Genomic DNA, 15,970 nt, shown 5'->3' on the forward strand with positions numbered 1-15,970 from the left:
AAATATACATAGTATGATACAAAGTTACTGATGGATCCACAATGTTTGCCAAGTTAACATGTACAGATGTGCATTTTTAATGTACACAGAATTCTACCATATGATTGCTATTAAGTTGTATTTAGAACTGTGCAAAAAGTTGAATATGTTTATTAATTAACCCCTTCCCTGCTGAGTTATGCCAGACCATAATGCACACTTGTGTCATGGATGCATCCTTAGCAGATGCAGGGTTAACCACAGAGACAAGCGTGACCACAAAGTGCCATGACTTTGTATAGGAAATATTGTGTTGTACAGATCTGAATATGTCTAACTTAACGTTAAACATTATAATGTTGTTCGGTTGTTTAAGAGGTATGAAAAGGGCAGGGATTGATGTTTGTGGTGTCTGTGTACGTAGAAGGTGATTGCAGAGTGCGTGGTGAAATATTCAAGGTGGGAACTGTCAGGTATCATGCCTTACATATGAGACACAAACTTAACATGACTTGTGTTGGGATAGATATAAGGAAACTGCAGGGGTTATGGCGTTTAAGATTTAACCCTTAAACTGCCAAACCCGGATATATCCGGGTTAGTGTATTCCCCCGAATTTGCAACTCTGCACGCGCGTAGCGCACGAAACCCGGAAGTTAGGGACATCAGCCTTGTTCGGGGGGTTCTTTTTGGAGGTCAGCAGCCGACCCTGGCACTGATGGCATTTTATAGTGCTGAAACTCTGGCAGTTTAAGGGTTAAGTACTGTCTGAGGAGATGATGTCACTGCAGCAACAAGCCTGTATATATACTGTACATCTGTTGTATGTAAGGTTATGACAATGAATTCTAACATTTTAACTGGCTCCAAATGAAACTCCATCTATATGTATTACTGTATGAAGAAGTCAAACACATTATTTAGGTTTTCATGTGAAGAGTATCTTTCATTGGTTTGTGAGGGAATACAGTTTTGAATTTCCAAGCTTTGAAGTTTGTAATTCTATCTCCAACTACCTGAAAGCAATCAAAATTCACCTGAGAGGTAGAAACAATGGCTTCTATATATAACAAACACCAACTTCAGCTTGTTGATAAAAAAGAAAATTTACAGCAAATAATCCCCTCACTGATGTTATATAAAACACCATTTGGATAAAGAAGACATAGGATGTATACTAGATGTTTTGGACAACCTATTGGAACAGCTGTTAAGCTCTTAAGAAACTTTTAAGATTTGATAAATTGTTAATCTTTAAGATTTGATACTGGTGATCATGACTGTGAGTCTATTGTACATGTGGTTCAGAAAAAGACTGAATATATGCATCTCTACAATGTTCCATGATAGCCTCCGTAGCAGGCTCTACGACTCTTTTTTTTGGGGGGGGGGGGGGTCTGAAATGTGCTTTTTTTCTGATGGCATGTCATGATCAGTTCTCTGTATTCAGTTTCCTGTGGGAAGTTGAACATCTGTAAGCATTTTTTTTTAAAGTTCTTGTTGAAACACCAAGATTAAGCAAGCTTTTTAGAGGTAATCCACTGAAGAAATGGAGTAATGAGACCTGGTCTGCCATCAAAAATAAAGTATATTATATACGCCCCAAAAGCCTGACTTGTAGAGCCTGCTACAAAGGCTATTCCATGACATAATGTCATGTATCTACCTCAGACAGGATTGTATGTTGACATCTCTTAGCCTGGATGCCATCCTATGTAGTAACCACCGACTCATTGATCTTACTTAACAAGCGATGAGGATGGTACACAGGCTAGATATATCTGGGTGCTCTGGAGATATTGATATAGAAAACAATCACCAGCCTACAATACTATCCTGGATGCCAATAATCATCCTAGTTAGCTTACTGGGGTTGCCATACTCGAAAGAGCATGCATGGTCTTGAGCCCTAGTGGACGAGTTTACAGGGAGCCCAGGGGTACGGCAGCCCCAGTAAACTTAAGGGATATGACACCAAGGCACATGCACATGTCCACAGTACTACATGTAATATCATTTGGCATGTCAATTCCTGTCTGCTAAATAATTGCTCTAGATCTAGATCAATTTTATTTTTATTTGGCATTTTAAACTTAAGTCCATAAAGATAGTATTACGTGTATTTGTCAGTGCATAATTTATAATGTTCCATAAAATGGGGAAAATATAGGACGCAGGTGTTTTTGTTTTGTTTTATTTTATTTGGGTTTTTTTCTCATTAATGTCATTATGTATGTAATTGTAAAAAAAGCTCTGCCAAGTTTCTTTCTACTCCAAAATTTATGTCGATTTTTCCACACCGAAATGTTTGCTTAGTTACATTGGCATTACTTTTGGCTTGTGCTTTCATCAGGTAACAATATATTAAGAAATTGTACCTAAACTTGGCTAACGTTTTAGCATGCATTTGGTTTTAAGAGCTCAGGGGCCTTGCTATATGTAGTTCACCTCTGAACAATGTACATGTATACATTTGTATTTAAGTACTGCTTCACTTTCAACTTTTTGTGGGTTAAGAGTTTAATGCACAATATGTACATTTTGAAGGGTTGTATCAGCAATAAAATTGAAAGAGAGGAATTATCATTGGTGTGAACCAATTTTATTCTGGGTTTTCTTTGTTGAGTAAGATTTAAGTTAGGACTGTATGCATTTCCCATTAGAGAGTACAACCGTCTCTTGTAGAGCGGTACATCTTGTTTCTTACCCTCAAAACGATTCAAAAAGATGTGCATTTAATCTAATGTTTCTCCATGGATTCGTTCTTGCAATGGTCTATTAGCGCCGCCCTGCGGAATAAACTCAGAAAGCAGTATATTAAGGATGGCTCCCATTGGACAATTTGAGTGTGCGTGTTGTTTAAAGCACCTCCATGCGGAAGAAAAAATATTGCCATATTACCACAGAAAATGTTGATATATGTTTGTTGAACTTTTACTGGTATTCTAAAAGTTCGTCAGTGGTGGAATCTTGTATTCATTTATTGCAAAGTTATTATGATAGGCTATTGTGGTTCTATTGGCATTTTCTTGCCCTTTTTTAATGACACCAGTCCAGCAGAGGTGAACAAAGCCACGGCTGACTCACCCCGACGGGTAGATACGATATTCCCGATCATTTCCACTCTAACGGGGAAAACTTCACATCCAAATTCATGTTGACGTTCATGAAATGATATGATAACTTCTATGGCTTCTTCTCATCCTAACCGTAGAGTGTTAAGTTGCCAGGCGTCATGTAAAAGCTGAAATTGTCCCGATACAACAACGTCAACACATAATAAAACACACCTGTCCCTGATGCTGAACACCATCCACACACGGGTAAACACACCTGTCCTTGGTGCTGAACACCATCCACGCACAGTGAGACAGACCTGTCCTTGGTGCTGAACACCATCCACACACAGGCAAACACATCTGTCCTTGGTGCTGAACACCATCCACACACAGGCAAACACACCTGTCCCTGGTGCTGAACACCATCCACACACAGGTAAACACATCTGTCCTTGGTGCTGAACACCTCCAGCCTTCAATAATCACCAAAGAGAGAGAACTGATTCCTAGGTTGCAGTACATTCACCCTTAGTTGGGTGGCGCTTTATTGATACCGTGTAACAGTCAGGTGCACAACGCTGGGCAGAAGTGACTGCAGTACCGTCACTTGGCGGCGCTTTATGGACGTCTGTCACGGCCGGATGCATGCAGCTCGTTTGTGATGCTGAATGGAAATGATTTGAAGGCACATAGCGGGACTGGGAATACGATAGCCGTATAGCCATGGAAAACTGCTATTCCGTGCTTCAAAGGGCGGTTTCAAACGCTGTAAGCATTGTTGTGAAATTGCCACTGTATTCCCGACCAAAAACGAGTAATGGAAATACTGTACGTTTAGCAACAGTGTAACTGTTGTATTGTAGATCATAATAGCTCATACTATTACATACATACTCAGGAGGTGATCCGCTCCTTAGCTGTTCGGCTGACAAACTGCGACACTGTTTGAATATCAGGTGCCAATGTAGGAGGTCAAAGGTCAAAAAGCTTTGCCATGTAAATGTGAGTTACCGCCGGACGCGAGAGCTTCTTGTCCTCTTCTTCTCGTGTCTTCAATGAATGACGATAAAAAGACGGCTGCTTTTCTCGACCTGCGAAAGGGTATGTTGATTGTTGAAGGTTCTGCGCGATGCTGATATAACGTTAAACTTTCAAGTGTTTGTTCTAGACAGTTCGCTAAATGCATGCAAGTGTGTTTATGTTAGAAAGGTCGTTGCTGTCGCTTTCAGTTCAAACTACATATATACATAGCATTCTCAGCAATCTGCCCATGTACAGCAGTAGGCAGACCTTACAGTGGGTTTTTGTGCATAGCAGCCCCTCCAGACTGGGCTGACCTCTGCAGAGCCACACACATGTGGAAGGAGTCTGGTTTCTGTGCAAACTCAAGTGACACCAGCCCTGGGGGATAGTAGGGTGGATGGCTTTATATGCATGATCAGGTGGTTAGTTTTTTAAGAAGACTACTCAAGAATTGAATGATCATAATTAAACCCCTCCTATTGGTTAGGTGTGGTACTTCAGACTGATTATATCTGGTTTATACTTGTTTATAAGCAACGTTGCCTGAGAGACTGTATTATGTATTTGTTACATTTCCGAGTAGACAAATAAGTTGTGTAACTTAGAAAATAAGGTAACTGGCTGGTATGTGCAACATTTGCAACAAGAAAACTTCTTTTTCTTTTTTAATATTTCAAAAGTAACGTTTTTTTCGTGTACAAGACATTATTTATTGGCCTATGTAACCATTTGCTTGTTCATGACAGTTTCACCTTGATGATTTTACACCTATGATATATAAAAACATTGTTATGTGAAGCCACACTAGATGACATCCGCATAATACTTTGGACCCATTACGGTTTTGGCACTGTAGCGATATCACCATGTCCCTATCGCTGTAGATTTTTTTTAATTTTTTCAAATGTTAATTTCAGTACTAGTATATACAACAAACAAGTGGTCTGTACATCTGTTCAATACATACAAGAAGCAAGTGGTATATTTGAAAAGATAGTTACACAATGGGTAGATGAGCTTGGAGGTACGTCAGACTCTGTGCACCTGTAGTAAGTAACATTAATAACATTTCATGATGTTGTTTCTGCGCAGAATGGACGCGACGCTGGTGGATTTCTCTGACATGAGGTGGCAGCGAGGAGACTTGAGCTTCATCTTCAACGGACACCTCAGACCCAACGTCTCCTTGGTCGTCCTCGACAACGAACTTAAGGTGTTCCAGAGAATACAGTGTGAGGTAAGCATTTATGTCCTTGATCTACCACGACCACTGTTGCCTGGTAACTGTAATTTGGCGATGGTGCTGATGCAGCCACTGGCTTGTTCAACATGTCCGTACCACTGGAGTCAGCGTAGCGTGGATGGTGTTCATCACCAGGGACAGGTGTATTTACCTGCGTGTGGATGGTGTTCAGCACCAAGGCAGGTGTGTTTACCTGTGTGTGGATGGTGTTCAGCACCAAGGACAGGTGTGTTTACCTGTATGTGGATGGTGTTCAGTACCAGGGATGGGTGTGTTTACCTGTGTGTGGATGGTGTTCAGCACCAGGTACAGGTGTGTTTACCTGTGTGTGGATGGTGTTCAGCACCAGGGACAGGTATGTTTACCTGTGTGTGGATGGTTTTCAGCACCAGGGACAGGTGTGTTTACCTGTTTGTGGATGGTGTTCAGCACCAGGGATAGGTGTGTTTTCACTTGTGTGTGGATGGTGTTCAGCACCAGGGATAGGTGTGTGTTCACTTGTGTGTGGATGGTGTTCAGAACCAGGGATAGGTGTGTGTTCACTTGTGTGTGGATGGTGTTCAGCACCAGGGACAGGTGTGTTTACCTGTGTGTGGATGATGTTCAGCACAAGGGACAGATGTGTTTACCTGTGTGTGGATGGTGTTCAGCACCAGGGACAGGTGTGTTTACTTGTGTGTTGGTGTTATTCAGCACCAGGGACAGGTGTTTTTACCTGTGTGTGGATGGTGTTCAGCACCAGGGACAGGTGTGTTTGGTTGTGTGTGGATGGTGTTCAGCACCAGGGACAGGTGTGTTTATCTGTGTGTTGATGGCATTGAATGATTTCTCACTGTACAGAATAACACATAAGGTCTACATGCACACAGATACAGGAGACCACTTAGCCAACACAGTTGAGTTGCCCTCAGTATTTAGCTTTTATTGAAAATGTGATCATGGTACATCTACATCACACAGGCAAGCCAGGTAGCAATGGGTGCTGTGGCTGTCCCATTAGATATACAGACAAGAACACAAACTAAAGCAGGCACTTTGGACATAATGTCAGTCCTGTGTCTGATATTTGTGATATATTTTTAGCGGAGTTCTTTCACATTACTGCACATATACATATACATATAGATAGCTATAATATATACTAGTATCAACCTAGCATGCTACCATGCTACTTTTTCATACAGTTGTATATAAGCTAAAAGTATGTTATATAAGTCACAAAGTTAATACCTAGTCTATCCACTATAACATTACAGTTTTCCATTTCCTGCAAAACCATATGATGATAATACAAACAGTCAAGCACTAACATACAACAGATATTATGAAGTAAGTTGCAGTAGTGAAAATGCTCTGAATATATGCTCCTTTGCTCCAGTTTGGACCTGGCAAGACCTCAGTACTGTGTCTGATATAGAAGTTTGTTGAACAAGCTCTTTCCCATGACTATAGTTTATAATTCATATCAACTAAGAAATTCCTTTGACCTTATTCTATTTTTCATGCAATTGTATGTAATTTGACCATATGTACATTAACTCATCATTTAGCTAGTAGATTATCCATTATTAATGTTAGAATTATTTTACAATTTTTATAGTGAACAATCTTAATTTCAGCAAAGTAACCCTTTAAATGGGAATGTCAGTACTTATATAAAACATTATTACCATTAATCAAAATGGTTCTTTTCCCAATTCAAAATGGCCCATCCCTACAAATAGCTTAAAGCTTACTGAAAGCTATGAAAATCTTATTAAGATTACGTATTCCAGACTGAAGTTTGTAACATAATTGTGCATAGATATCATAGCAGATATACAGTATCGTTGACTTACAAGAAAAGGATCCATTTTGAAATAACATTTCAGCTTTATGGAGTTGGAGTCACAATTTATGTTTCTTCAAATACTTTTATATTATGATCATAATTACTAGTATGACAATATATATATATATATTATAGTGTCTAGTGGGGTGGGGTTGCTATTTTTGTCTCTAATATCCTCCTGTGTGGTAACTATATTTGGTGATACTTAAAATACATTGTGTTTTTTTTTTCATTTATAGGAAACCTTTTAATTCTCAAGTCCTCCATTTCAGTGATCTGGTGTAGTCTCCAAGCAGACCCTACGGTGCCTTAGAAATAGTATCAAAGCTGGCCAGGGACTTGGTATACCGGCACCAGGGTCTGCCCTCAGTCGGGCTGATCTGACGCTATTAGCATCTATTTGTTGGCGCTATTAAACTGTGCTTGCCGAGTAGGTGTTAATTGCCCTCCCGGCCTGGGATGGCTCGTGCGCCCCTGCACCGTCTCACGGGAAGTCACGTCACGGGTCACCTAAGATGACCGTTACCGGCAGATTTAAAATGCCGGCAACAATGGAGGCCAGAGTACGACGTGTTTCCGCGATGTATGGGGATTCGAGCCGAAGAAAGCACAGCTCGATTCCATTTTGGCCACTCTGGAAGGCAAGGATGTCTTTGTCGGCATCGCTACCGGTCAGGGGAAATCCCTATGCTACCAATGCAAGCCATAGTTGCTAGCCGGGAGCAAACATCTGGTCCTTGACGCAGTTTTTGCCGGACGAAATTACAAAATCGCAGAACGAAATAGAAATAAACTTTCAGGAGACAGAAATGGCAGCGCGCTTGGCTTGTTGTGGTTCTCTCTACCGCATCCAAACATAACAGAGAGGATTACGATCAGGCGGCATGTTTTTAAAACTCATAACGTTAGTTTGGTGTTATTATATATGTATATCGAAATTTGTATGTGTATCGAAGTTTGTTTGGCATTATTTTCAGACTTCAAATCGATTTTAAACTAAATATTTTATGTATTGTGGCGCTTGTTCTATTACGTTGCGATGCTGTCAAATTTTTCAATCCGGCGCTATTTGGCGTGAACCTACCGCTGGGAAGTGCGCGCTATCACTGACTTCGTCCAGTGTAAGTCGCTTGTAAAGTAATTAGCACTTGACAACAGGGTGGGGCAGCGACACCATTGTTGAATAGAAACGCTCCACCCTGTTTCAGTGCAGGCAGACCTCCGGTGCCCGTTTGACTCCCTTAGCCGGCTATCTCCCTTTGGCCGGCTATACTCCTTTGCCAGCTTTGATACTATTTCTAAGGCACCGTAGGGTCTGCTTGGAGACTAGATCTGGTGTGCTTTACTGGCTATAGGTGTTTGGAGTCCTACTCAGGGCCAGTCATTATTTTCAGAGTTAATCCTTAAAGCAATGGTTTAACTTTGGTCTTATCTAACGGTGTTGCAAGTACTGAGGCAGCAGGGATGTGTAGGTGTGCTGCTGCTGACCACTGGGGTTCCTCAGGGGTTCATAGTGGTTTGGTCTAGCAGCTGCACTAACCTGGTTGTTCACATATCTGTGGGACTGTGAATTCAAACCTTGTCTTGCTTGTGGACGGGCACCAATTTCAGGGCCCAGGGAGGGGGATGGAACCTCATATCCGTTGTTAAAGCTGCCAAGGTGTATGTTGCCAGCACCTTGGTATGGGCTTTCCCTTTGGTTGATTTCGGGTATGGTGTCATACACTGGGTCATCAGTTGGAACATTATAGACATGCTGGCTGTTAACTGTACCAGAATGGGACATTTGGGATTGACTGTTTATGTTTGTACGCCCCCTTATCTGAACATGACCACTACCTGTGGGGTTTGGGTTCCTAGAGCCAGCACTAGAGGCTATCACAGCAGTATGCTTCCTCCCCCTCCTCTTATACATGCACCCAACTGCAAGGGCAATAGTGGTAATAATGAATATTCCAAAAAGAATGCCCAAAGTAGCAAGCAAGGGCATGGGTAAGAAGAGGCCACTAACATTAGTGCTAAGATCATTGCTTTCAGTCATTGTGGACTGAAAACCAAAAGGAGCGTTAGTACTGACTGTAGACAAGCCTGGGTTAGAGTCAGCAGTGGGTACTGTGTGTGGTGTTTGGGAAGATGCTGGAACTTCTGATGTCGACTTTGCAGAAGGATTGAAAAGAGAGGAAGAAGCATTGGGTGTGTTTCTGAGTGTTGGGAATGATGTTGTTGTCTTTGATGTTGACTTTGCTGAAGAATCAAAATAAGGGGCAGCACTGACTGTAGATAAGCCTGGGTTAGACTGAGCAGTGGATGTGTCACTGGATGTTGGTGCCTTTGATGTTGACTTTTCTAACTGATGAAAAGGAGAACTGCTGACTGCAGGCAAGCTCAGGGTAAAGTCAACAACATGTTTTGTGGTCAAAGTGGAGTAGACTGGTGTTGTCTCCTCACAGATCAGGTTTTCATGACTTACATCCCGTAATTTTTGCCCTGTAAGGTTACCAGGTCCAGCACATCTGATCTGGTCTTCAAATGGGTAGGACCCGTTCATCCTCTGTCTAAAGGGGGCCATCCTACAGTCACACTGCCAGGGGTTGTTGTCAATCCTAACACTTGGACCAAAGATATTCAATAGGAAACCTTCCCTAACTGGAACAGAGGCCAGTATGTCATATGCCATTACTGGGAGTGTCTCCATTTGGTTATTGTTTAGTCTAAGTTCTGACACTGGAATATTCAAATTTTTTAAAGCTTCTAAAGGGAAGGTGCTGATGTTATTATAGTCAAGTCTCAGTTCTTTAAGCTTATGTAGATTCCCAAATGTGTCAGCTGGGATGGTTCTGATGTTGTTGTATGCAAGACTTAGATAGTGTAGCTGCGTTGTGTCATTGAAGGTGCCTGCCTCAATACTGCGGATGTCATTACTGTTGAGGTAAAGCCACGCTAGATTACCAAGTCCCACAAATATGTCAGCTGGGAGAGTAGTTAACTGATTTGAGGGAAGATACAAGTATCGCAGATTACCAAGTCCCACAAATATATCAGCTGGGAGAGTAGTGAACTGGTTTGAGTTAAGATACAAGTTTTGTATCCGAAGTCCCACAAATATGTCAGCTGGGAGAGTAGTGAACTGGTTTGAGTGAAGCCACAAGGTTTGTAGGTTCCCAAGTCCCACAAATATGTCAGCTGGGAGAGTAGTAAACTGGTTTGAGGAAAGATCCAAGGTTTGTAGGTTCCCAAGTCCCACAAATATGTCAGCTGAGAGACTTTTTAACTGGTTTGATTGAAGATACAAGTACTGCAGATTACCAAGTCCCACAAATATGTCAGCTAACAGATTAGTTAATTGATTATATCCCAGTTTCAGCCTAGTTAAGCTTCTTAAGTTGTGGAATGTTTTGTTCTGGATCATTGAAATCTGATTGAAACGAAGATCTAATCTTGTCAAGTTCCTGTATCTTGAGAAATCAGACTGACTTAAGTTTGTGATGGCGTTGCTCCGTAAGTAAAGCTGAGTGATGTTTGTAGGCAGGTCCTGAGGAACACTGGTGAGGAATCTGCTGCTGCAGTAACATTGTAATGATGAACAGCTGCTGCTGCAGGCTGCGGTCGGTCCAGCTTCCTTCAGGATGATCAGTAGAAGAACCAGCAGCCTCCTCGCTTTGTGGGACATGCTGGGGTGTAGCATTACATGATATTATAACATGATATTAAAATATGAGATTAATCATTTGCATGTAGTATGAACATTCATTTATCATTTTATTCCCCTACATTTTGTAATAACCAAGAAGCACATTGCTTCATCATCATCATCATCTGGGCTCGAAATGATGTGGTATTAGGTGCACCAAATTTTTTTGGGGGTGCACCTCATAAAATATAGTGTAATGTCAGAAAAACCTGCTATAACCTACTTAATTACTGCTTCTCTGAATGGAGTTCTTCAGAAATCACAACAGGGGTTCTTGCTGGGGCATCTTCATGCTTATTCTAACATCTGGGAATTTGTGATGCTGGGTGTTCGGGTATTCGGGTGCACTGGTGCACCCAAATAAAAAAAATTGGGTGCACCAAGGTGCACATGCACCCAGTATTTTGTGCCTTGGCTTACAAATGACATATTTATAAGAGTAAAAAAAACGATGCCAATCAACATATAGTCAATACATATGTATATATATACTGTTTGATACAAAATGAATAACACACTTAATGAGAACAAGGCAAATTTTGGTACTGTATCAATTAAGATAATCTACTTGTGAAATGATACGAAAATGTTACAGTTTTGCAAAATGTAAAAATGATGTGGGCCCTCATAGAGTAAGGAATATACAAAATGTACTTGACAGGCTAAAAGATATTGTAGATAAATGATAACACAACTTTGGCTGGTATAAAGTTCAAAGTATCAATTGTTCATGATTGTATTGGTAGGACAAGGTTTCAAAAGGGTGAGAACCAGGTCATTTCAACTGGCCAGAACTAACTTTTGATAGACATGCCACTGTTTTTGATAAACTTTTATATTGAAATGTTCGACAACCAGTAAATAAATTTGATAGATAGAACTTGAACTTACCTTGAGGAGATTATTAAGAATGAAGTTCTCCGATCGTAAACATGGTGTCTGTAAACATAGAAAGGTGTTAAGAAAAATAGGAAATCATGACAAAATGAGGCTACATTGTATTGTCTGACGGTGAACAATAGAACTCAAGGAAGAATGGCCGGATAGGTTGGTGTCTCTCAATCACTCTGACTTGCTCTATTTGTTAGTGTAGATTTGGCACCTTGTCCCTGAAGGATTCCAGGGATGGGGCAGTCAATGTATATAATATATACACAGGTAGCAAGTTCCACTCAAATACAGTCTGTGGAAAAAAAGGACATCTGTCTGCACTGTGTTCTACCAAGGCAGATATTCTGGAACATGTATCTACAATATTAGATAGATAGACAGACAGATAAAAATAGATACTAGTTAGATAGATACTATGAGATATACATGGTGTAAGCTATAGGTTGTGACAAAAATCGAAAATGATTGCATTTTAAATTGAACTGAAGAGCATTTTTGTTCAACTCAAAATCTTCCAAAGTGGATAACCGAATTAAGGAAGGCAGACTGCTATTATTTGGTACTTTCGGGTGTAGATGAGGGATGTAACTTATACATATGATGACTTTGATTAATTAGTAAGGAAATTCTACACAATCATTCCTGTCAGTATTTTCAGTGATATGACTTATTCACTACGTGTAGCACAAGTGACTGGTTAACTATTTAATTTCGAGCTGCGCTCCGCAATAAGCAAAGTCAGAATTAGCGCGCTCATCACCTTGAAATAGAAAGAGGGAGATATAAGAGATTACCAGTGTGTGAAAGAATTTGTAAATACTGTACATCTGAAGCAGTGGGAGACTGAACACATTTCATTTCCAAATTTTCATTCAACGAAACTAAAAGAATCACTCTGTTTAGAGAAGCCACAAAGTATTATCCCAACTTCCCCACATTGACAAACAGAAAGCCACTTTTCTCTTGAAATCGCAGAACCCACAAATTCTAGAAAATGTGGGGCTTTTCGTCTCCCTCTGCTTCCAAAAAAGAAGTCAAACCCAACCTGTTTAGAAATAGCCAACACTAGTATTAGAGTAGAATATTGTTAATGACTGTCCATTGACACTACACTACCAAAAATGCTTTTTCTTGTTTATCTTGTTTTGCTTCCTCACTAAAAATTTTTCTTCCAGGAAGAAAATTATTCTGTCCCCAAGAAGTGTTAGAAAAATGTGCTTGTCCATGGGGCAAGCAAATTTTTGCTTGTCAAGTTTTGGAGAATATTTGAGATTTGTTTTCTTGTATTTCTTAAAATGCCTCTTCTTGTTTATCTTGTTTTGCTTCCTCACAGAAAATTTGTCTTCCAGGAAGAAAAAAATTCTTGTATTTCTTAAGAGTTGAATCTGGTTAGAAAAAAAACAGAATTTGTAGAATTTTTGTCTTGCATCATACACGGTGGTCTAAAACAGCCTCAAAAATCCCCATTGCCATGTGAATAGGCCGCGCCCACTATTATCACGCCTCATGCCAACTCGGACGTACCGGGCAGACCAAGGATCGGTACAAATATTTCTCAACATAACATGCGATCTGACAATCGTACCGCAAATATAAAATATAGAGCTATTTAAGAAATGTGTCGATTCTGAGACTATGCTAAAATCAACAGTTGACATGTTAACGCTACGTCCAACCGCAACAAATGCGTGGCATGCACTGAGGTCACTCTCGGCCGTTGAACTTTGAACTAACAAAACTCAAATCTTTCATTTACGTGTAAAACAGTACCTTACTATATTATCTAACTTTCTAGCCTGGGAAAATACGGCTACGTTCTCATATTTTGGGTGTCTAGATGATTTAAGCTTATTTTACTAATTTTGAGGTACGTTTTCTCCCATATTCCTTTTCGGTAAGAACGTACGCGCCTCCGACCAGATTCAAAATGGCGGCGACTCAGCGAGCTCTCTGTCGTTGTTGTTTTCATCAAATTTCATTTTGTTAAACTCCAGATATAGCCCAAAATATGAAATGTACAGTTTATTCAGCATTTCCTCGTGGAAAAGTTCAAATGTTTGTGGCGTATAATGAGGCTGGCGGTTTAGAACAAACGGGCTTATTAGCGCCCCTTTGTTCAAAAATTCAATCATATTCAAATAAGATGGCCAAGCGGTCATTGTATTCGTCCAGCTTGCCAAACGTGGTAATTAGGCGCGATTTTCAACTTGTGAACGAGTTCGAGATGCTACAACAGCCCTACCTTCCCAGTTTGTTCTTCACTCAAGTTGTGACAAGATGCGGGAGCGCTCGAGAGACGCGGTTTGAGGTTTGTGCCTCACCATCTAGGATTGGGTAAGTGCTTATGTTTCATTGTTTTCTACACACGCTAGGTTTATAACTCAGTACTGTTAACTAGGTTAGTTGTTTTGTATATACTCACAATCACGTACTCGTATATAGAAGCCTGGTCTCTCAGACACCATGCATATAGTATGATAGTTTTGATACCGTTCTAAACTGTTTTCTTTTAGAAGTATTGTAACCACACTGAAGCTGATACCATATTGTTTGAGAATTATTCTAACCATACTGAAGCTAATACTATTGTCCTCACAAGATTTACTGAGCCAAACTCTTCTGATATTTTACCTGTTTTGTTTTGTTTGAGAATTATTCTAACCATACTGAAGCTAATACTATTGTCCTCACAAGATTTACTGAGCCAAACTCTTCTGATATTTTACCTGTTTTGTTTTGTTTGAGAATTATTCTAACCATACTGAAGCTAATACTATTGTCCTCACAAGATTTACTGAGCCAAACTCTTCGGATATTTTACCTGTTTTGTTTTGTTTGAGAATTATTCTAACCATACTGAAGCTAATACTATTGTCCACACAATATTTAGATCATTTAGTATTTTACTCAGCCGAACTATTTTGAATTTTTACCTGTTTTGTTTGAGAATTATTCTAACCATACTGAAGCTAATAGTCATGCATAGATTAGGACAGATACTGAAACATATCTAATAGTAATACAACATATGTACCCAGTGGCTAGGGTTACATTGTGTTATCACTTTATTATGTACATACTTCCTTGTTTAGCTTTAATTGAATAAAATGTTCTCAACTTCTGTAAATATGATGTAATACCTAGGACTCGGAGAGTAGAAGAGTCTGGTATTAGCCTGATTTGTGCATCGTTGAAAAATGTTAGCTCTGGCTAATAATACTTTCCTTTGGTAATTCTTTAGTACATGGAAACTGCCAAGAGCACCGTCATGGATGATTCAGCTGACCTGGGGCCTACAGCCCTACAGAACTGAAAGATTGTATCCATTGCTGTAGTTTGACTTAAAACGGGATTCGCTGCAGCAGTTTGAGTTGAAATATTAATATCGGATCTAACTGTTCGCGTCATGTATGTATCAGAATTACTTAGTGTAAATATGTTCGCTATCATAAACGTTGTATTCTTCACTACACATTTATTATTAGCAAGAATTTTGTATTGAAAGTGTTCGCTACTACATTACTTGGAGTACTTTGCTACTATTGAGCTGAATATTGTTAGCTAACATAATATTACTATCAATTGATGTATACTTTGATGCTGTTGAGCTGCAATATGGGATCTGTGTTTTTTTGCCTTTGTGAAATCTAATGTGTAGTTCATTGATTGAACTGAAATGTTGCATTATTGGATTGTTTGCTACAGTGCTTTAAACCATATGTTATGATGAAGACATCTACAAATGAATACTAAAATTGTAATTATTTAAGTAAATTTTGATGTTCAATGAAAATATTTCCAAATGCTAACTTGTATAGGTGTACACAGTCTCTGTTTTATATTCGTACAAAGCAGAACTTCAAAACCTGTCAACAATACTCCCTACCATAGCTCTTACTGTACCTCTTGTTATACTATACTTATAGTTTAAAACTTCATGAATAAATGAATGAAGATTTGAAAACAACTGTTCAATTGTCTGACCTTTATTGAATAAATGAACACCTTTCATTCACTACAAATTGAACGACCATTCGCTACGTTGGTAGACAACCAGACTCCTCCAAACAACAGAATATTGCTCATAAGTACACTACAACTAGACTATGTTTAATCAAGGACGAAATGTTTAGCTACATAATGTCGACTAAAAAGTAAAAATGTACTGGAAATGCTCTGCCAATCTGTTTACACAAGTTTTTAAAAGAGAGAAGAGACTGTAGATTCTAGATGGTATGACCTCTTTACACCTA

At 39.7% G+C, this 15,970-nt stretch overlaps 2 protein-coding genes across 3 annotated transcripts in view; one reads left to right on the forward strand and one right to left on the reverse strand.

The window, feature by feature from the left end:
• Nucleotides 1-15,970, forward strand: part of LOC118432282 (ankyrin repeat domain-containing protein 13C-A-like) — a 109,501-nt gene that overhangs the window by 48,187 nt on the left and 45,344 nt on the right. The gene's annotated exons all lie outside the window — the stretch shown is intronic.
• Nucleotides 8,568-15,970, reverse strand: part of LOC118431618 — a 9,604-nt gene continuing 2,201 nt past the window's right edge. The window contains exons 4-6 of the mRNA XM_035842860.1: nt 10,610-10,806; nt 9,635-9,781; nt 8,568-8,902 (exon numbers count right to left, since the gene is read on the reverse strand). Coding sequence (XP_035698753.1) covers nt 8,568-8,902; nt 9,635-9,781; nt 10,610-10,806 — 679 coding nt within the window. The remainder of the gene's footprint in view (nt 8,903-9,634; nt 9,782-10,609; nt 10,807-15,970) is intronic.

Source organism: Branchiostoma floridae, chromosome 15, assembly GCF_000003815.2.
Source record: "Branchiostoma floridae strain S238N-H82 chromosome 15, Bfl_VNyyK, whole genome shotgun sequence".
NCBI lineage: Eukaryota > Metazoa > Chordata > Leptocardii > Amphioxiformes > Branchiostomatidae > Branchiostoma > Branchiostoma floridae.